The following is a 13,407-nucleotide window of genomic DNA, read 5'->3' as shown; positions in this document are numbered from 1 at the left end:
ATTCAAAAACTTGGTCTGGATTTAATTGGTGTTTTTGTAGGACACCTACAAAAATGAATCTAGGATTGATTTCTAATATGAAGGTTTTTTGCATAATTTCTGGGGCTAAATTCCTCAATTTTCCCCAAACTTGTCTTTTGTGCAAATGTTCGTCATTCAAACAGTGACAACTTACTAAGCTGTTCACAAGCATGACTTGAAATCATCTTTAAAAGTGATTCACAATGTTCTCTGATCCTTAATTAAAAGGTAAAGAAAAACATCAGCTTAGCCTCACCTTCTGTATTACGTATTCAATTGGAAAGGAAAAAAAATGCAAACTACCCTGTTGAAGGACATGCGATCGATAATCCAAAAGAAGGAGCAATACCACAGTAACCATCAATCCTTACAATATATCATTCAGTCAACTCAAGGAATTCCTTCTCAAAAGTACTTTCCCCTCATCAGCTCTTTGCTAAGACATTCATAAAACCCACTAATCTTTAATTACCTAACTGATTTTTGGTTTCCCTACAATATGTCTCTTAAGTTCTTTGGATCTCATTTTTTACATTAAAGATGCTAAACAGCAGCAGGTTGTTGCAGAGTGGTTAGCTGCAATATGTTCAATAACTATTGACTATATAAGCAAAGTACTGAGTAAAATCATCAAGTAGAATCCCTACAGTGCAGAAAGAGCCCATTTGGCCCTTTGAGCCTGCATCATGTTCCGAAGAGCATCCCTCCTCAAAGCCAGTCCCCTATCCTCTCCCCATAGCTCCATATTTAACATGGTCAATCCACTTAAACTGTACTGTGGGGAGAAACCAGAGCGCCCAGAGAAACCCACTCAGCTGGAGAGAACATACAAAAATCACACAGACAGTTACTGAAGGCTGGAAGTAAACCAGGGTCCTTAGCCCTATGAGGCAGTGGTGCTAACCGCTGAGATACTATGCAACTCTAATGATCGATTAAAATTATTATTATTAATAATATTACTATTCCATTATTATTTTTGTTGGAATCTCCCATTTTAAGTGGAGTCACTATATTGCTGTTTGATCACCCCATTATATCGGCTCCTGTTAGACACCCATTCTTCTTCCACTTCCACTGTGTTTAGGTTTCTCGTTTCTCACCAGGTCATTTCAATGCCTTCTTGATTACTTCCCTTGAAACTCCCACAAATTTCACTGACCCCCTGACATGCTAGTTCCTGATTTTAGCTTTTCATATTCCTCTACACGTTCATCTCACTATTTACATATCATTAGTATTCAGACACTGGTCCTCTTTTCTTGGCATTGCACAAGTTTCGGCATGACACAGTAAGACCCTGTGGTTTCAACAATATCACTTCCAGTTACTCTGATCAGAGCTTATACCTTACTTAATTTCCATCTCCAAACTTCTATCTTTTGCCACCACTTTCTCCAAGTACTCAAAACTAATCACTTTCTCCAACTCTTCACACATAATCTATACATCATCTCTCTGATCCTCTTCATAAGCTCAAACTGACAGTCCATTATTGTGGGTTTCTATACTACTGAACTTCATATCCATGTTGTCCATGTGAGTTTTTCTCCAGATATTGTTCTTGTCCTTCCATAGTCTCATCATCACCATTATATAGTTCAATGTCAACTATAAATCTCATTAATCATGGCACTTCCATTTCACTTGTCCATGAGAACATGTATAACCATCAGGAAAGGTCTCAGTGCTGATCCTTAAAGTTATCCAGTTGTTTTAGTATGATTAACAGATAAGCCAACAGAGGTGCAGCTGAACAGGACTTCTACCTTCTCTAGTCACTGAGCTCATCCCAAATTATTTCTAGCAACTGTGAAAATACAACATAGGCACCTGCCCTGGTGAGATGAAAAGAATAACCTTCCTACAGCAGTGATATATAAGGCACAAGAAAATTGCTTTCTATTTTGCATATATCATATTTCCAGCAATATTGGAATCATCTGAAGTTTAACAAGCTGTAACAGAGAAATGCTCAACTTATTACTGCCTCTATAGTTTCTCAGAATGAATGCTATGTGCTGTAATGTCAAGACTTTTGTCCAGACTCCATGAAGTGATTTGCATGATCTGCTCCTGAATGATACTGCAGTCTGACTGAGTGCAATACACATTCTTTATAAATGACGGCATTTTAACAATAATTTCTCCAAATTAAAAGATTTCTGTGCAAGATTAACAACAAATGTGTGTCAGTCTTCCTAATACATTGAAATCCAATATTCAGAACCATAGAATCCCCACAGTGCAGGAGCAGGCCATTTGGCCCACACTGACCTTCCAAAGAACATCTCACCCAAATACAGCCTCCTTCCCCTCCCCATCCCCACCATTTGCCACAGCTAATCTACCTAGCCTGCATATCCCTGGATACTATGGACAATTTATCATGGCCAATCCACCTAACCTGCACATTTTGTGGGCTCTGGTAGGATACCTGAGCACTCAGAGGAAACTCACACAGACACGGGGAGAGTGTGCAAAACTCAACACAGACAATCACCCTCAGATAGAATTGCACCTGAGTCGCTGGCGCTGTGAGGCAGCAGTGCTAACCACTGAGCCATCATGCCATTATCCCCAATCATGTGAAACTTTCCTCTTGAGTAGTAAAATTGTAAAAATGTTGCTATTTAAAGCAAATGTATCAATTTTAAAACAAATAATTTAATCAATAAAGTAAACCTTTAGGATATAATTTCTCTCACCATTCTCTTTAGGAACCCTCCAAAGGGAATTGTAAAATAATAACAAGTGCTAATCTCTATCAATTCAAACCACTTCATGAGATGCCAAGAAATAACACTGGACACTTCAAAAGGTATGAGGCCCGACAACATTCTAGAAATAATGCTGAGGGCTTGAGCTCCAGAACTAGCTATGGCCCTAGCTGAGCTGTTCTGAAACAACTGAGGTAATGGCATCTGCCTGGCAATGTCCACTAAAAGCTGGACAAATCTAACCCAGTCACCTTCAGCCACATCAGTTTAACTCGTGACCATAATCAAATTGAAGGAAAGGGTTCATATGTCATTTAATCAGCCATAACCTGCTCAGCTTGGGTTCTGCAAGGGCTTCTCAGTTCATGACCTCATTGCAGCTTTGTTCCGATTATGGACAAAACTGTAGAGATTTGAGGGTGACTGTTCTTGACATCAAGCCAGCACTTGACTAAGTTTAGTATCAATGTGCCCTTGCTAAACCAAAGTCAACAAGAGACTCTCTACTGGCTGAAGTCATGCCTAGCACAAAGAAGGACAATGTGGATATTAGAGGCCAATCATCTCAGTTTCTGGACACCACTGCAGGCATTTCTCAGGGTAATGTCCTAGGCCCAACCATCGTCAGCTGCTTCATCAATGAACTTCCTCCCATCCTAAGTTCAGAAGTGGAAAAGTTTGATGATTATACAATATCCAGCACCAATCACAACTTCATACATACTCAAGAAGTCCATGACCATTTGCAGCAAGATCTTGGATGCAGTTAGGCTTGAGTTCATAAATAGCAATTAACCATTGTGCCACAAAAATGCCTGGCAATGACCAAGTCTAAGACAGATGCCCTCGACCCTCAGTGTTATTACCATTATTGAACCCTCATAATCAACATCCTGCAGGACTGAATTGATCAAAACTGAACTGGACTAGTCACATAAATAGCTAGAAGATCAGGTAAAAGGCTAGGAAGTTTGGACATGAATGACTTCCCTTGTGACTCACAATAGTTAGCTCTGATGGTTGGATGGTTGTTTTCCAACAACGTGGCACCACCAGTGAGGCTTTAATATCTGTACCAGCTTAGGTAACCATGAATATCCCACTTTCCCAGAGTGTCCTCTTGTCTAATGCGTGTTGATTATTGGATTAGACTCATAAGTCATCTCTCTCTCATGAGAGAGCATCCCTATGGTCTTTTAGGACTATGGTAACATTATCTTCACCACAGTCTTCAAGACACAAGTTGCCACTCCAAAAACACTCAAGAAGCTCAAAACTGTCTAAGATAATGCAAATCGCTTGATTAGCACCCACCTTACTATCTTTAACACTCACTCTTTCTTTGGTCAAGGCATAACAGCAGCTGGGTGTACCAAGTCCTAGATTCAGTGCAGCAACTCATCAGGCTCCTTCCACAGCACCTTTTAAATTTGTGGCCTCTCCCACACAGAATGACAACAGCAACAGATATATGATAACACCATCACTTGCAAGTGACCCTCCTGGGACAACAACCTAAGTGGGACTATACTGCCAATGTCTCACTGTCACTGGGTCAAAATTCTGGTACTCCCTTTCCGGTAGCATTGTGATCATCTTTTCCACATAGGGTCATAGCGCCATACAGCATGTAAAATGGTTCTTCAGCCCAACTTGTCCATGCCAACCAGGTTTCCTGAACTGAACTAGTCCCATTTCCTGCGTTTGGCCCATATCCTTCTAAACTTTTCCTATCCATGTATCTGTCCAAAAGCACTTTTAATTTTGTAATTGTACACGCCTTTACCACTTCCTCTGGCAGCTCGTTCTCTACATGCACCACCTTCTGGGAGAAAACGTTTCCCTCAGGTCCCTTCTAAATGTTTCTTCTCGCACCTTAAACCTACGTCCGCTAGTTCTTGTCTACCCTTCCCTAGGGAGGTCTGCACTGGTTCAAAAACGTGGCTTACCATTTTCTCAAGCACAATTAGGTACGGGCAATAAATGTTTCTCTAATTAATGGTGCCCACATTCAACATATTAAAAAAGATGAATGAAGGAACAGATAAAGAAACAAATAAATTAATAATTAATTTCTTACCATTGCGAAGAAAATTATTATTACTATCTTCTTTTAAGGAAGGATCGTCTGCCTAAATTAAAACATGAGGTTATTTTATTGCACAGTTCAATATAAATTCACAAATTCACAAGAAGTCCCTTCAAGGAGGTGGCGAAGTAGTGGTGGTGCCAATGGATCAGTAATTCAGAAGGCCACTGATGGAATGGCAATTTATTTCCAAGTCAGAGTGTTGAGTGACTTGGAGGGGAACGTGTAGCTGAGAGTGTTCCCAGGTATCTGCTGCCCTTGTCCTTCGAGCTGGAAGTGGTCATGGATTTGGGACTGTACTATCTAAGGAATCTATTTCAGGAACACTAAGCAATCACTGCTGTTACAGCAGCTTCCCTAACCATAAGATATGGGAGCAGAAGTAGGCCATTTAGCTAAATTTTTTCTCAACCCCATTCTCCTGTCTTCTCCATGTAACTTTTGATCCCCTTGCTAATCAAGAACCATCCTTAATGTTTTGTCAATGCATATGACAAATTTCAACAAATAATCAAAGGCGCATTTCACTTAATAAAAACATATCACACTTAGCAATGATTAGTTTTGGTTGGAAGAAGTTCAGTCATGTCTGTGTAAGAGCAAAGTTTAAAATATGTCACAAAGCTAGGAATTTATTCGTTTTTTTTTCTCAGTTATAAGAGTTTGTTGAAGCGAGCTACTCACCAGAAAGGAAGAATTTGAACTATGTGACCTACAATCAAATTCTGCCCGTTGACTGATGAGCAACAGCAGCAGGCTGGGTAATACAATCTGATATTGAAGCATCACTGCTAATGTCTACAACCATAGAAATATGGATCAAACTGGAAAAAAAAAGAAGAAATGTGATTAGAAAACAGTAGTATTGTCACCAAAGCAAAGTATGGCAGCTGCTGGAAATATTCAAGATATCACCTTCTCCACAGTTTTGAAGAAAGGTCGTGAAACAGAAAGGTTTACTCTTTTCTTTGCCTCAAAGATCACAGAATCCTTGTAGAAGGGAAAGTGGCAATTGGATCCATTGAGACTAGACCGACCCTCCGAAGGGCATCCCATCCAGACCTATGTCTCAATTCTTCTGCACAGTTTCTGATCTCCTTCCTCGTGTACTTTTCAATTTCTACCCGTTTATATTTTGTCTTAATTAATGTGAAAAAAATTCTTAAACACAAGATGGTTGATCCTTCTAGAGCTCCTCAGTGCTGACATAGAAATGAACTATGGTCGTTTTCCAAAATCAGGTACAAAAATACAAGACTTCATTTTTATGCCTCCAGAGGGCAGCATTGTTGAAAACTTTAACCCAAAGCTCCTACTGTACTGCCACCTAGTGAGCAATCATACTGTGAGTGGAAATCCAAATACAGTATATCACTGCTCAGCTTCAGCTCTTTGTCATATTCACACACTTATACAAAAGCTAAACGCTGCTGAATTTCTAATAAAGGCAGAAAGGTTTGGCAATATTCAGCAGATCAGTCAACATCAAACCTCTGAGCATTTTCTCTCTTTCCCTTCCCGCTTTTATTGGCCTTAATTCTGAACTGTTAAATCTTTGGTTCTTCATCTGAACTGGAAGTCAATGTGAAATATGAATGCTGTTTCCCTTTCCACAAATGCTGCCTGACAGCACCATTGTTAATTGGTGTTCTTCAATGAGATGCCATCACAGAAACATGGGTCTGTCTGATCATTTTGGCACTTAAAAGTATAATATAGACACAATGAAAGAAATGGCAGCCATGATGTCGAGATACCAGTGTTGGACTGGAATAGACTAAGTCACACGACACCAGGTTTATTTGAAATTACAAGCTTTCGAAGTGCTGCTCCTTTGTTGGGTGAAAATTTAGGCAACATTCAGCAAGTCAGTCAACATTGATCCTCCTACCATTTTCATGGATTAGGGAGGATGCTATCTAAATATAGCCAATTAACAGCAATGTGTTATCATGTTGCACATCACTGTCTCAAACCTTCCAATAGGAAGATGGTCATTGCTGAACTATAACTATTGGGATCACAAAGAAGTTTCGATCTAGCTAACTTTGTGGGAATTCCACCTGATGTTGAAACTTCGGAGACATTGAACTGTTACCCAGGAAAAATTAGAGGAATTAAAGCATTCTCGAACTCATTGGTGGCTATTAAACTGAATCCTTGGCCCACCAAGACCTTCCCTTCAACAACCCACAGACAATTAACTCTAACCCTTCTTCCTTTGGTCCTGACCCTCATCCCCATCCATCCCATATACCAGTCACACCCCTAGACCCAGCAATCCCAGACCCCTAGACCCAGTACTTCCTCCAATCCCTATCTGAACCAGGCACGCTACCTTTGCAGGACTCAATCTGTGCCTCCTGAATTTCCACCAATGAACTCCAAACAACAGCCATTCAATGAATAACTTTGGTTCATTTATAAGAAGAAGTATCAAAAATCAGTCAAAACTAAAAGAGAGAGTACAACAGGGGACATTCATGATATCACAGATTGTAGTTTGAACAGAAAAAGAGTAAAAGGGTTTTAGCTAAAAAGCAAGCAGCCACTATGAACAGAGAGTGGGTTAAGTATCCCATATCAGCAACAGTGCAAAGCAGCAGAGCTCTGAGCAGGCATCAATCAAGAGAATGGAATCTGTTTTGCCACTTCCAAATTATTCCTGCAGCAGGTACACATGTGAGTTGACTGGAGAAGACACTTTGCCAGGTGTCATGTTCAGGTTATAACTTTGCTTTTTTTCAGTCAATACCTATATGGATGATATGTTGACCAGAGAAGGTGGTTGTTATTTCATCTTCCTTTGACAGAAGACCTGGAAATCTTTGTCATAAATGCCATTGCCTGAAAAACTCTATTCATTGAATCTTATATAAAATAACTCTATATAGGCTGGGATCCCACCACCAAGTCACCTTTTATTTACGTGTGCATAATCCTTGACACTGGGACAGCTTCCTCAGAGCCAGCTCTCAGAGTGAACAGGATGTCTGACACTTCTATTTGCATCTGTCAGCCAGGGCTCCATGATTGGAACAGGTTAACAGGCTCATGATAGATGGTATGGAGCTATCCTTATATGTTGAATGCTATTGGATGTTAGGAAATACTTGAATTCCCTGCTGGTAAATGATGGCTCATTATCTGTGACCAACACTTCTGGAAGCCTGTGTATTGTCTAAATACTCACAGCTTTTCTATTGCCATCCCTGTGTTTGTGAATTTAATTTAAACACATCCAACCATTTAGTCATCCACAATGACTAAGAACATTGAGCCCATGAAAGGACCGACATAGCTGACATGTAACCGAGTCCAAGGTGTACCCAGGTGTTCCCATGAATGTACATTTTGTACTTGTTGGTGCTCTGGGCACTGCCCCACCAATGCAGATGTCTGCATCCAGTCCTGGCCACCAGACATAACTTGCTGCTAACATCTTCATTTTGGACACCCCTGGTGGAGTTCAGCGAGTGTCTGCAGTGACCTTTGTTCAGGACAATCATTCTTGTCCCCCATAATATGCCGTTCTCTATCTACTGATGTGGTCTTACGAGGTCCAGAAAGATTTCAATTCTGGTTGTGATGGCCCTCCTGTTTCTCCCATCACCACCAGCTGTTTTAGTTTTGCTAGGACTGGACTTTTGCGTGTCCACAGTCTGATATTGTCAGTGGTGACCAGAAGGATGCCCAGCAAGTTTAAATGCAGAATGGAGTCTTCTCGTGGCAGAACCAAAGTAATGTATCTGCCAGGGGGAGGCAGCTCAAGGCATCCATGCTTGTTACTTGGCCTCCCTGACGGTGTTCCAATTTGTAATGGTTTCCACTTAGAATGAGGGCCCACTGCTGAATTCAAACTGAAGCTAAGGGTGGCCTTTGTTCTCTTTGAGTAGACCTAGCAGGGGTCCCTGGTCTGTTACTATTACAAATTTATATCTATAAAGGAAGTAGTGGAACTTTCTCACACCAAAGATGATCACCAAATCTTCCTTCTCCATCTGGGTGTATGTGTGCTCTGCATCAGAGAAAGTCCAAGAAGCATATGCAATCAGGCATTCCTCTCCATTGGGCCATCTGTGTGCAACATTGCCCCGATACCAAATGTGGAAGTATCACTTGTTAGCACTAGATCTCATTTGGGATCATAGTGTGACAGCACCTTAGAGGATGATAGCTGCTCCCTCACTTCCCTAAAAGCCATGCCTTAGGGAAGACGAGTCATCTTAACCTCGTCAAAAATCCCAACACGAATTCCCCTGGTTCTCAAATTGCCGAGTAAAACTGACAGCATCTCAGAATTAGAGTCTTGCATTCATAAAATTCCTTAAGAAAATCCATCAATGTTTGAAAGGTTTTAGCATCTGGTGACTCAGGAAACATTAGGGTCCTAATAACCAAAAAGCTGACGGACCACAAGCTGCCAGGAGAATTATTTGTTGCCTCCTGTCTGTCCCAATATGACTTGCCCAGAAAAGATAGTGCATTCTTTCCACATATTGGGCCCAGTCTTCGATGGCAAGATTGAACAAGTCAAGCTTCCCAAACAATGCATGATGCCAGAAATGCTTACGTCAATTCAAAGACGACTATTGCAAATGAATTTCTTCAGGCGGGATTTTTTTTCTCTCATTGCCATTGAAATAATTGCACAGAGGCCGGTCTCCTGCCACCAAGTCACCCTTTATTTACATATGGAGAGTCCGTGGCACTGTTCCAGCTTCTTCAAAGCCAGCATTCAGAGTGAACAGAACCTCTGACAGTCCTGCTCAAACGTGCCAGCCAGATCTCCCTGAAAGGGGCTGTTAACCTGTTCCAATCAGAAAACTTATATTCTATGAGGTCCACCTGGCTGACCTCATTACAGACGCTACATTATATTTTTCAAATTAACCAATGACCAGGGAACTCCCTTCATTCATGCTTCAGTTACATTGTGGATTGGGAGACAATTGTGGATGCAGCAATGAATTAACTCAGTCCACACAGTCCTCAGATGAGACATTGTCAAATATTGTATGCTTGTTACAAACCCTCCTGTTTAATTTAAACCAGTAACACAGCAAATATACTAAATTAAAACTTGATTGAAGCTTGGTATTTTTTGCTTTATAATTTAAACTGGTTGGCGTAATTCAGATTTGTTTCTGTCTCCAGGCAACCAGCTTCATTAGCTGCTGGACTAAAAGGTTACATTGTATCTTGTTCAGAACAGTTGGTGCTGTCAGGTAGTTCTACTAGCTTTTAACTTTCTTAAAGGTATAGTACACCCACATCTTCAGAACATCTTCCCCCTTAAAAGAAAACGAACCAACATAATGAAAAGATGGTTTCTTTTTTTTCGATTATTTAAATACATTACATTAACATACCAATAACTTTAATCTAAAGTTCACCCTAACTTCTTCCCATAAAACATTAAATAAATACAAATCTCATCTAAACTTTATCAGTTGAATCCGCGATAACACATCTGCGATTACATTCTTAAAAGACTGTAACATAAGACTCCAACAAAACAGTCTCATTCTTGCCTTTAAAGCATCCTACGAATGTAAGTGGGTTGTGATCCATGCACACAACCGTCTCCAACACATTGTTCGTGACATACATGTTAAAATGTTGCAAGGCCAGTACCAAACTCAATAGTTCCTTTTCGACTGTGGAGTATTTCCTCTGGTGGATGTTGAGCTTCTTCGAAAAATAACCAACTTCAATCCCTTCCTCATCTTCCTGTAGGAGTACTGCTCTATCTCCTATGTCTCTAGCAACACTGGCGACTTTAAAAGGTTTTGAAAATATTGGTGTCGCTAAAATTGGTGTGGTGGTTCACATTGATTTCAAATGGTCAAATGCCTCCTGGCATGGTTCTGTCCACCGAAATCTTGTGTTCTTCTTCAGCAATTTGGTTAACGGTGCCACTACACTACAAAGAATCGAAGCACCTCTTTCTTCGAGATTGGCCGTGGAAATTCCTCGATGGCCTTCGTCTTTCCATTCCGTGGGGTCAACCTTACATGATCGATGTTATGTCCCAAGAATGTCACCTCCGCTTTCTCAAATTCAGTTTCATTTAAGTTTATTACCAGTTTTGCGTCTCGTAGTCAAAGAGATCTGCAACTGTACCATGCGATCTTTCCAGGACTTATTAAAGATTACTACATCGTCCAAAAAGACTGCACAGTTTGTTAGCCCAGCCACAATTCTGTTTGCGAATCTTTGGAATGTGGCCGGTGCATTCTTCATTCCAAAGGGCATCACTTAAATCTAATATAGCCCATTTGGAGTTACAAACGCAGAAATTTTTTTCACCGACTCTGATAAAGGTATCTGCCAGTAACTACGCATTAAGTCCAACTTGGTGATGTAACTGGCTTGTCCAACTTTCGCGATACAGTCCTCCAATGTAGGAATTGGGTATGAGTCCGGTTTTGTAACGGCGTTGACCTTCTGATAATCCATGCAGAATCGTTGAGTCCCAGCCAGTTTGGGAACTAAGACGATCGGCGAACTCCACTCACTCTGGCTTGAGTCGATGATGTCCTCGTCGAGCATGGCCTCCACATCCATCTGGACCTGTTGGCTTTGAAAGGATTAAGCCAATAGGGGTGTTGTTTTATTGGAACAGTACTTCCCTACGTCTACTTGATGTACAATAGCATTAGTCCTCCCCATCTGATTCTTGCATATGTGCTTATTCTGCAGTAACAAATCTTTCAACTGCGTTCTATGCTCCTGAGACAGATGGCTTACTAACCTATCCCATTCCTCAAGAACTTCATTTTTTAATCTGTTTTGAGGCACCTCAAAATCCAAATCATTTGGATTTGATTCCTCAATCTGCAAGGCAGTAACTAACACCTGTTTCTCCAGTTCTTTCCCTCTAGTATAATATGGTTTCAATATGTTCACATGACATGTCCAATATCTTTTATTTCTATCTGGCATCTTTACTAGATAATTCATCTGACTCAACTTTTCTCAATTTGATAGGGACCACTAAACCTGGCCATCCCCTCTGGAAAGTCCGAGTCTCAAAGTTTTTATCTGCTGCCTGCTTAATTCTATACTGGGCCTCTTTAGGTACTGTTTAGCTATTTCACCTATTCAATTTAATCTCGCCCTCACCTCCAATACATAATCTAAGTGTGAGCTCTCCGACACTGGTCCTGTCAATTTTTCTTCAATTAATTTCAAAGGACCTCTCACTTCATGCCTGAATAGTAACTCGAAGGGAGTGAACTGAGTAGATTTGTTTGGGAAATTTCTAATGGCAAACAATACGAATGGGATACCTTTATCCGAATCATTTGGGCAATCCTGACAGTATGTTCTCAACATGCCACCTTTCTAAAGCTTCATGGGATTTACGATGGTACACACTGGAATAAAAGTGCTGTATACCTAAGCTATCCATAACCTCCTTAAACTGCCTAGCAGTAAAATCTGACCCTTGGGCCAACTGAATCTCTCTTACTTTGTGAAGAAATCTACTAATTCCTCTATTACCCTTTTTTGCCTTGATATTCTGCAATGGAATTGCATCCGGAAATCTGGTAGACACATCTATTATGGTTAACAAGTACCGGTTCCCACTTTTAATTCTCGGGAGGGGACCTACACAATCAATTATAACCCGTGTAAAAGGTTCTTCAAATGCGGGAATTGGCAACAAAGGTGCTGGTTTTATTACCGCCTGTGGCCTACCTACCATTTGGCATGTATGACATGTTTGGCAAAAGTTAACCACATCCTTGTGCATTCCAGGCCAATGAAAATGTTTTTGTACCTTAGCCTGTGTCTTTCATACCCTGAGGTGGCTTCCTACAGATAGTTCATGTGTAACCCATAACACCTTCTGTCTGTATGCTACGGGCAACTTTGGCCCATTTCTCCTCTGCATTAACCTGCCATGGTCTCCATTTCCATCTTAGAATTCTACCTTTAAGATAATAACCCTCCAGAATATTCTCTGCCTCCTTTTCGGAGTACGCAACCACATATATATATTTTATCATATTGTCTTGCTGTTGCATCACCCTTAGCCTTTCAGGACTAAACACTTCTGTCTGACCCTCTCCTGTTCAGGCTTTTCCTGCACCATTATGTCAAACAGGGTATCTGCTAATTGAACTTCAATTCCTTCATCTTTTTCTTTCCTTTTCACTTTGTGCTGTGACTTATGATAGTGGGATCTGGTTACCACACAGTCTGGGAAAGTACCAGGACATTTCTGTTTTAACTCCTCAGTTTCTTGGTCTTCCTTGAGCTTCTCCACAAAAAGGGATGTCACTCCCACAACAAGGGGTATCACTCCCACCTTGGATCCTGCCAAATCATTCCCAAGAACAAACTGAATTCCTGGAACTGACACTCTATCAATCACTCCCATTGTAACATCCCCAGTCTTTAGTTGGCACTCCACCCTAACCTTACATAGGGGATTGCTAAATTTCTGTCCATCAATCTCCCAAATTACCATACTCTCAGGTAACAGATCGGAAAGAGTGCTTATTCGCTCATCTCTTACTATCAGCGACTGGTTAGTTCCTGTATCTCTCAAAATTATAACTTCTT

The 13,407-nt window shown here is 40.8% G+C and overlaps 1 protein-coding gene across 2 annotated transcripts in view; it reads right to left on the bottom strand.

The window, feature by feature from the left end:
- The window catches only part of LOC122548642 (adhesion G-protein coupled receptor F1-like), a 77,318-nt gene that overhangs the window by 56,746 nt on the left and 7,165 nt on the right, over nucleotides 1-13,407 (bottom strand). For both annotated transcript variants that reach the window (XM_043687476.1, XM_043687477.1), the window contains exons 2-3: nucleotides 5,515-5,654; nucleotides 4,822-4,873 (exon numbers count right to left, since the gene is read on the bottom strand). In XM_043687476.1, coding sequence (XP_043543411.1) covers nucleotides 4,822-4,873; nucleotides 5,515-5,616 — 154 coding nt within the window. In that variant the 5' untranslated portion in view covers nucleotides 5,617-5,654. The remainder of the gene's footprint in view (nucleotides 1-4,821; nucleotides 4,874-5,514; nucleotides 5,655-13,407) is intronic.

The sequence above is a fragment of the Chiloscyllium plagiosum genome, chromosome 3, assembly GCF_004010195.1.
Source record: "Chiloscyllium plagiosum isolate BGI_BamShark_2017 chromosome 3, ASM401019v2, whole genome shotgun sequence".
Taxonomy (NCBI): domain Eukaryota; kingdom Metazoa; phylum Chordata; class Chondrichthyes; order Orectolobiformes; family Hemiscylliidae; genus Chiloscyllium; species Chiloscyllium plagiosum.
Note: the sequence above shows the minus strand (reverse complement) of the source record. Positions and strands in the feature narration are given on the sequence as shown.